This window comes from Carassius carassius, chromosome 12 (assembly GCF_963082965.1).
Source record: "Carassius carassius chromosome 12, fCarCar2.1, whole genome shotgun sequence".
Classification (NCBI taxonomy): domain Eukaryota; kingdom Metazoa; phylum Chordata; class Actinopteri; order Cypriniformes; family Cyprinidae; genus Carassius; species Carassius carassius.
In genome coordinates, this window is record NC_081766.1 from 33,562,181 (window position 1) to 33,571,577 (window position 9,397).

Sequence of the window (9,397 nt, forward strand, 5' to 3'; positions counted from 1 at the left end):
ATTTAACGCTAGTAAATACTGGGTCAGTAAAATGTCAAATTACATCGGCTAACTGAATTAGAATTCTCATTTTGTACCAAATGGTGAACATATGGATATGAGAAATGTAAATTCAAGGATGCTATTGCTCTGCACATCTGATTTTAACCAAGGCTGCGCAAACTGCATTTGGAGTTCCCCCTTCGTGACCCTCTGGAACAAACCATCACTGTTAAACAGAGGGGTGACGGTGCTATCATAGTGCGAATATTTTGTGTTAATAGTGACATTGTGATTTACATGCCAAGTTTTGGATGAGGAACAATCATAACTATTTTTCAAGTGTTGATTCTTGACTCAGTCTTGTCGGATGTTCTGTTTTGAGTGCGATGAGATGACGCGACGCCCCCCTCTGTTCCGTGAGCAATGGTTGGTTCTGGTTCCGCGCGTCCGTTCGCGATCAGTGTGTGTGTATTGACTGAACGGTAACGGTGATCTCAAATCACGGTTCAATAACATGTCTGTGGCTTTCGCTCCGCACCGGCAGCGCGCCAAGGGCGATATAACACCTGCCGGGATACAGAAGGTAATTTCACTGAATCATTTTTCCAAGCAGAATGAATCCGAGGGTAACGTTAAGTGCGTTTGCGTTAGTGGGCTCGGCTAACGTTAATTAGCTGTAACATCTCTCTCGCCGGTGCACGCGAAACACCACAAACGAACGATTTAGAGAGGTGTTTGTCATAGGATTTACCAGACTCTACCGAATAAACCCCACGCAGGACGCGGAGCTGATGTCGAGTCGTTTTGAAGTCGTTGAGATCTCGCGGTGTCTTTGTTAGCCGCTAACGCTACACGATCGGCTCTCTCTCGAGAATCACAGAACAGGATTGTGTTAAAGCATCGCAGTTTAAACGAAAAGAACTGTGCCAGTAATCACGCATTAATAATCTCGTTATTGTACACCTGATTTTATTGTTCTGTTACAAGCACGTACGCTGATTGCCGATTTCTCCTGATCGATTACGCGGGTCTGATTTGATCAGCCCGCCTTTTCGTTACTTATGTCTGATTTGATAATTTCAACATTTTTGATAGCTGTTTTTCCGGGTTTTATTCTTCATGTATTATTTGATTTGATCAGTCGAGCGTTATGATTCAGTTTTAATGATTCGAGTCTGATTTGGTCAGTTAAGCTTTTCGATTTTCTTTTACTCATGTCTGTTGATTTGTAATCCCTTAGAGGTGTATTATGATTTTTATTTACGTTTATGCTATTTAGAATTGCCTTTACACAAAGATATGATCACAACATGACTGTTAGACGATATTAGCTTGTCACAATATTAAAATTAAAAGTGAAGTGCACAATCATAAATCCTCATGAGAACCAAAAAAAAAAAAAACGTTTTGTGAATTGTGTTGTCATTAAATTGGTTGGAGCATAACAAAACAAATTATGAGCCGAAATTATGTCCGAACGCCAGGACTAAGTTATTAAAAAAATAATAGATATGAAAAAGCGTTTTTTCTTTCTTTTTCTTTAACCAGTTTTTAGATTTCAGGTTATATTTAGCCAAATGTTGTACAAAGACGATTCCCAATTATGTGATGAAATGTATAACGTTGTTTGATTTGATTTTATATACTGCTGTACTACTGAAATATGTGTAAAATGTCCATAAATTGGTATTTTCCTTCAATACGATGTATCCATACACTGCATCTAATTTGCATATTAATGTCTTCTTAAATATTGATCTATAATTCATTCCCCTGTTGACTTCTCGTGTCTGATTATCATGCAGTTCGTCCTGGTGTCCTCTACAGAAGACGCGTATGAAATTTATGCTTTTGTTTCGTAACAAAAAAAGTCATATTCCGAATTGAAAATTTTTAAGAGATATTTATTTACGATAAACAATTTGAAAACCAGCCAGATTTAAATGATCATTGCGAAACATTATCTTACTTCCCTATGAGTACTAAATCTGATCATGTGTCAATATCAGTCATATCAGAAGACCAAGGTGTGTTTATGATTAAATCTCCTAAAAAGCCCTGAGTGTGCTCTGTACAGGACATCCAGACTCTGTGACATGTCTCGGAGAGATATAATGTCCTCTGTAGAGGACAGGAGTCTATGTTTGTGTCTCAGGAGGATATATAACGCAGCCAGACAAGCGTTTCATTGCTTTTAGCTGTGCTCTCTCAAAATCACTGCTTTCAGTCCTGATCCTGCAAACTGCACATTTAAGTCTCTCTTAACTAAAATCAGTTGATTCAGTTCAGTTCATGGAGCTGCTTCTGAATCAGTATATGTGATATGTATATACACATGCATGCATTATATGATTTTTTGTCTTGATGATAATTGTTTTACTCTAAAACTAAAATGGCATGTAATTTTTTTTTGTCCCTAAGGAAATAATGAAAGTTGATCAGATCTACTGGCTGCTGCTGAACAACTCTGAAAGCTTGGCAAAGATTAGGTGTTTGTCTCGTTTCAAAGCCATCGAGCCGTTGCTTCATGCTACTTGAATTAGAGTTTAGGTTTTAATTTAATATTTAGTATTGAAGGTTAAGTTATGTGTCATTTGGCAAGATATAGCACTGATTTGCTTGCACTTATTGACTAAAAATCTGTCGCTTGCTGAATTTGCTCATGCTTGTTTCATAAATCAGTCCCAAAGTGGTGAAAATAGGCATGAAATACATGCTTGATCCTGGGATATGATATCAGCATTGTTTAAACGGCTCACTTTCTCCATGTATTTCTTATATAGACCTCTTTGGTTGTGTTTTTGATGCGCTGTGTGCTTCTTTTACCAGTTTTCCATTACTCAGGTCTGATTTAATCAGCTAAGCTTTTAATTAATTAAATTAAACAAAGGATTTGGCTTTTAGTCATTTTCCCGCATTATTTTGTTCTTTTTCTATCTTCATGTTTAATTAACTTTGTGATATTTCATCTGCAGTTATTGGATGAAAACAATCACTTGATTCAGTGCATCATGGACTTCCAGAGTAAAGGAAAAACAGCTGAATGTTCACAGTAAGTTCTCTGTTACAGTCATGATGCTTGCATTAATAGCTTTATTTGCTACCTTACAGGTAGTGTTTAAATTGCACATTAGCATTCTCAAATATTGTAGGATTCTGCATGATTCTTCTCCTAATTTAAAGCATGTTTCTCATTGCTGCCTTGCAGCTATCAGCAGATGCTGCACAGAAATCTAGTGTATCTGGCCACAATAGCAGACTCCAATCAGAACATGCAGTCTCTGCTGCCCGCCGTGAGTATTTATCCCAGTTCCCCATCTGACACGAATGGCTTTAGCTAACAATGAATTAAATATTAATTTTGCATGGTTGATATGTGCTGTATGATGTGTCACAGCACAGGTTTGAACTGAATTTGATGTAAGTGTCTCTCTGTGTTTCTCAATAGCCTCCCAGTCAGAACATGGCCATCAATCAGAGTGGAGCAAGTCCACAGCTGCCCCACGGTCACAGTATGCCATCAGACGGGCCGCCCGCAGCACACATGCAGAGCCAGATGAACGGACAGATGCCAGGTACATGCATACACAGCAGTGAGGAACCCAGATCCACACACTTCTGAAGAAATGCTCTCAAGTGGGAATGTTTTCAAAAACAAACCAACAAAATTTGGCTTTAAAACAGCTTATTTCCAGGTAGACTTGCTCCCAGTTTGCAGGTTGTTTGGTCCATGCATCTTGGAGGTGGTGCCTTTTTATTTTTTAATTTTTTTAATAATTTTTTTTTCTTGGGTTGATTATTTTAAATTGTTGGGGTGAGAGAAAAAAATCAGTTCTCTGATGTATCGCTATTTTGTTTTCTAAATATAAATACATTTAAAAATGGTGCAAAGGTCAAAAGTTCTAATAAAAAAAAACATTTAATAAAGTTTTTTGACAAAGTTTAATATTGTAACAAAACCATGAACATTTATTAAAATATTTAATTTAATAAATGTACTAACATATGATGTGATGCCTGTCCTGTTTTACAGGCAGGAGACATGAAGTGGTTGTAGTAGGCTTTCATACACACTTTGAGAAGATATAGTCTTGATATTATCATGAGCTGACATTCAATTAATAAAAAACAGACATAAGTTATTCTAGTTAGGCCCAAAAATGTACCTTTCACATCTGAGTTGTACTTTTATAACGGTTGTGGACCTTTAAATGTTTGTGAAGCATCTAACATGTTCACGTCTCATTGTGTGCTCTTGGCCATGCGCTTCGTGTGGTTTTTGAATGCTTCAATGATTAAGTTTTTATCAGGTGTCACATTAATTGTGAAAGGGTTTGTGTTGTTGATCACCGTCTGCTTCTGCAGGTCCAAACCACATGTCGATGCAGGGCCCGGGGCCCAACCAGACCCCCAGCATACCCAGCGGCTCCATGAACATGACACCCAGCAGCCACGGCTCCATGGGGGCGTATAACCACACAGTGCCCTCCTCGCAGGGAATACAGTCACAGGGGCAGATGAACATGAGCCAGGGCCAGCCCATGGGCAACTACGGCCCTCGGCCCAACATGAGCATGCAGCCCAATCAGGGTACTGCTGCCCTCTCCTCTCAAAGCAGTGTTTGAACAATAATATGAGTCACATAATTAAAAAGCGGTTTGCTCTGAATGCTTGTGTTTTGCTCCAGGGCCGATGATGCACCAGCAGGCTCCTTCCCAACAGTACAGCATGCCCCCCTCTGGAGGCAGCGGGCAGCATTACCAGGGGCAGCAGAACCCCATGGGCATGATGGGGCAAGGCAATCACGTGATCGCACAGAGGCCCATGCCCCCCTACAGGCCGCCACATCAAGGTACGCTCGAATCTCTTGATAAAACATCGGTTCACTCAGATTTTGGTTGTTTTAATGGCCGCTCTGTGTGTTTTAGGACCTCCTCAGCAGTATCCTGGTCAAGAGGAATACTACACGGAGCAATACAGCCACGCAGGACAGGGAGCGTCAGAGGGTAGAGAACATGCTTTATTATAGCACAGTTAATCTTTATCAAATCATTCCTGTGTTCGGTGGAAAAGGTTATGTCCAGTTTGAGATCATATGATCTGCACCCACTCCTGACAAAAACCAATCAAGTGTTTGTTAATGGCTAAAGATAATGATTTTTCTCCCTTACGCCAGAGTTCATTATCTCTGAAGCATATTTTAATGCACTTGTAGTTGATTATTATGAAAAGACTTTTAGTGAAGTGAGACCAGATTTAGTTTTTGATTTCTTAAAGAAAATAAAATCAAAAACGTTTTTATTTACATTGTTGTTTTAAATCGTTTTTTAAATGCATTTACTTTTTCTATTTTTCTCTTGTTTCTCGCAGTAAATGTAGCCGTGGGAGCTGCATGGTGCTAAATTGTAAAAAATCAGTCACTCATTTTTAATGTTTGCCTCAATTCAGATGTTCATTTCTTAAAAACATTCCTCAAAGCCTTCTTTCATAACTGTTATAAAAAAACAAAATATACATATACATATATATATATATATATATTACGCAATCTGAAATGAGTTTGTTTTGATAATGTACAGTGTGTAGCGCTGGGTTACCTGATACTGAAGGATTTTTGTTGAACCAATAAAGATCGACCTTTTACTCTTGGCTATTTTCTATTGATGTGTGAACAGCACATTACTAAACATTATTTGTAGCACACCTGCCGTCCATTTTTTTTCTTTTGAAGTCTTAGCTTTCAGGTATTGTCAATTGTATCACAACATTCAAATAAAACTGAAGTCCATACCAGCAGCAGAAGCTCAGGTGATCATTAAGATTCAGACTCTTAGCAGGAGTTGCTGTTCACCGAGCGGGTAGCTCTGCTGATGTTTCATGATTCGTTTGGTCCTCTTCCTGTAGGAAGTGCACAGTACGGTCAGCAGCAAGAGGCGTATCCGCAGGCCCCCCCGCAGCAGCAGACGTACCCCCCGCAGCAGCAGTACACGGGACAGCAGGCTTACCCCGGACAGCAGCAGGCCTATGGTATGAATCCTCCCCGCAGATTCATGTCTGAGACATCAAAAGACTCTGTTGGTTAATGTGGATCCAGAAATGTTCAAGTCTTATTTTTTTAACACGCTGGTCAGATCATGTAATGAAGATGAACAGATGTAGTTGTTGATAAACCTGACAAATATTAAAGAGGTCATATGATGTGATTTCCAGTTTTCCTTTCTCTCTTGAGTGTTACAAGCTGTTCGTGAATAGATAGGATCCCTAAAGTTACAAAAACTAAAGTCTCAAAGCCAAAGAGAGATTCTTTATAAAAGTTAAGACTCGTCCATGCCCTCCTAAAACGGCTCGTTCTAACACGATTTACATAACGCCGCACAGATGTTCATGCAAAGAAAGAAGGCGTAAGTTTTAATGTCTCGGTTGCTGCCGGTGTCATGTTGTGAAGTCGCTGTGTTTCGATGTGGAAGCAACTTTGTTTGTTCTTCCAAAAGAGGACACGACTACAAACAATGTTTAAGGTGTATTTCAACACTGTTCCAGTACAGTCCAACCCAAATATTCAGATGTTTACGGAGGACTGTTTCCTGATCCTAGGAGTAGACCACATTGCTGACTCACGGGCTGTAAGAAGGTTTTCTTATGTAAAGGATTTGTCACTGATGATTCAAATTGTAGTAGCTATTCAGCCAATCACAATGCACTGGATAGCTGGCCAATCAGAGCACACCTCGCTTTTCAGACCAATGAGCTTTGTAAAAATCGTGGTGTTTCAGAAAGAGGAGAAACACTAATGTACAGTATCTGGAAAACTGCATAAACACATTTCATTACACCAAATACACCAAATAATGTTCCTTTTAGCAACGTCATATGACCTCTTTAAGGTTTCTTTTATAAAATATTATTATTGCATAATATTATTGCATAATTCGAAGCACAAATCAAGAAAAACATCAACTTGCATGGTTTGCTCACAGATTTAATCGCAGCAAATGGCAGTCGACCACATGAAAGAAAACCGATTGACTCTTTTATTTGAGGAAAAAAATCTTAACTACTTAAACGTACATGGTGTTTTCATCTCATCAGAGCGGTTTCAATTACAATTAAATGTTTTCAAAACAAATAGCCAGATGATGCTCAATTAACAGAGAAGCAGAAGCCTTTTGATCACTTTTTTTTTATCTCTGTTAACCTTCAATCTTTGTTTTCCTGGTCAGTGTGTAGTGCTAAACACAGACTTCGACTGGTATGTAAATTAATGCAGAATAGAGAAAAATGAAGAATGGATGGCATACCATGCTTTACTTGTCTCAGAGAGGACATTTTTCTGCACATGCTGTGAATAATAAAGAAAAAAGGACATGACATAACATTGTAAAGGTTGTAAAGGTCAGCGGTTTGCTTAATCGGTTAACATAAGTCTACATTCTTAGTAAGAATACGGAGAAAGAAGAAAAAAAACACCCTTTCTTTTATACCAACAGCTGCGTCTCAGGGCGCTCCGAGTCAGTACCCCAACTATCCCCAGAGTCAAGGGCAGCAGTATTCGGCCTACAGACCGCCTCAGCCCGGACCCCCACAGGGACAGCCCCAGCGCCCCTATGCTTTTGACCAGGTCAGAGACCCCCCCCCCCCCCCCCCCCCCCCCCCCAAGAGCTTTCTTTAACCTTTAGTTACGGTGTTCACAGTGTCTCTGACAGGGTTTCTGCGGGTCTTAATAAGTCTTCATTCACCCTTCCAAAAATTAAATCCGTTAAACTAAAGCATAAACTAAAGCATGCACAACAACAACAACAAAATACTCGTTTTCCAATTCAAACATCTAAACATCCATAAATCCAAGATACATTTACTTGAGATTCAAATTGAACTTATAAAGTTTTGTGTTCTGAGAAATTAAACTAAATTTAATGAGTTTATGCTTCAAACAAGAAAGAGCATCTGTCAATGGAGAATAAAATACTTGGTTTCCCTTTGAATTAAATCGATTTTCCAGTAACAGTAAAACAAGACGACTTTTGGGATTTTGCTTCCCAAGAAAATGTTTAACAGTCTTTAGATATTTGCTGTGGATAAAGTTTTTTTTTTTTTTAATTTAAATGAACTAAAAACTAACAAGTTTTCGGAAATTCCTTTTTCAAACTTTTAAACATTTATTTTATTTTAGAGACCATTGTTACATTCAGTTTATTTTCTTTACTTGGTCTTAAAAAAAGTATTTTAAATTTGACTTCATTAAAACCTGCAGAAATCACTGTGACTGTACTCATCAGCTCCTTTTCAAACATGTCTTGAAATCATTCAGTGAGACGATTAAATGTCACTTTTAATCCGTGATATTTCCATCTTTAAAGAAGCCAGTGCCAACTCTTTTAGCGTTCAGTAACACAATGTCAGACTCTGGTCACATCGTATCTTTCTTCACAGGGGCAGTATGCCAACTACCAGCAGTAGATGACGAGCTTTTGACTTCCCGACCAAGTATTTCCAGTTTGGAGCTGTGTGTGATCTGAATCTCTACACATCACCTATGAAGAGATGACTCTTCCCTTCTAATGTAGACTGAACTCTTCATTCGGCCACAAGCATTTGAACAAACCGATCAACGATTGGCTCGATCCTCAGCACAGGTGATCTAATCGTGGAACCACTATAAAACTCACTTAAGTTTTAACAGAGAAGCAATTTCACAGCAGCAATGCCTTAAGTGAAACAGCTGCCTTATTTACAGCAACTTACGAAATCAGTGAAAATACAGAAACACACACAGCAGTGGAACGCGTCTTGTTTTTCTAATAAAGTTCATTGTGCGTCGTTGTTGTGTTTGTGTTTTTCTCCTCTCCTGTAAATGTCAGAGACGCAATAATGCTGAGGTGCGAATGAAGGCTGGTGGAGAGGTGGAAAATAGTTTTACATTTCAGGTTCAAAACTATGCTATGATGTATAAATGTATTTTATGCTTTATCAAATAGAGCTCAGATTGAGCCCAGGTGTTGAACAGTAGCTCGACGTGTCGTCCCGTGTGCTTCTTGACTGTATTTGTTTTCTATTGTAAGGTGGGACACTCCGTTTTAAAATGACATGTATGTCTTGCTGATATTTGATTAAACTGATCTGGTACTGTAGTGGTTTGTATTGAATCATGGTCTGAAGCGTCTTATTCAAGTTCTCAAAGAAGCGAGTATCTTGTAGAGAGACTGGGGATGCTTTACCTTCCTGCAAAGTTGATCAAACTCAACTGAACCAACTAATCATGTATGTAGTTAGATCTCCAGGAACTCTTTACTCCATCCTGTGCAATAAACACAGCAAGACCTTATCTCCATCACATGCCTGCTGAGAAATACCGGTTCACTCTAAAAGTACTTGGATACCAACAAGCTCAGTCAAATGTGCAACAAATACCACAATA

General features: G+C 38.9%; 1 protein-coding gene across 1 annotated transcript; it reads left to right on the forward strand.

The window, feature by feature from the left end:
- Window positions 1-406: 406 nt before the first annotated feature.
- Window positions 407-8,499, forward strand: LOC132155298 (protein SSXT-like). The gene is made up of 10 exons (XM_059564178.1): window positions 407-565; window positions 2,958-3,034; window positions 3,191-3,275; window positions 3,431-3,557; window positions 4,348-4,572; window positions 4,670-4,834; window positions 4,911-4,988; window positions 5,887-6,009; window positions 7,470-7,600; window positions 8,413-8,499. The coding sequence occupies exons 1-10, from the start codon at window positions 497-499 to the stop codon at window positions 8,437-8,439; spliced, it is 1,107 nt and encodes a 368-aa protein (XP_059420161.1). The 5' UTR covers window positions 407-496; the 3' UTR covers window positions 8,440-8,499.
- Window positions 8,500-9,397: the final 898 nt, after the last annotated feature.

Bases quoted from the DNA above. Each gene is read 5' to 3' on its own strand.
- LOC132155298 (XM_059564178.1), top strand. From the start codon at position 497: ATGTCTGTGGCTTTCGCTCCGCACCGGCAGCGCGCCAAGGGCGATATA. The intron at 566-2,957 runs GTAATTTCACTG...TTTCATCTGCAG, and splicing joins CACCTGCCGGGATACAGAAG to TTATTGGATGAAAACAATCA. The intron at 3,558-4,347 runs GTACATGCATAC...CTGCTTCTGCAG, and splicing joins GATGAACGGACAGATGCCAG to GTCCAAACCACATGTCGATG.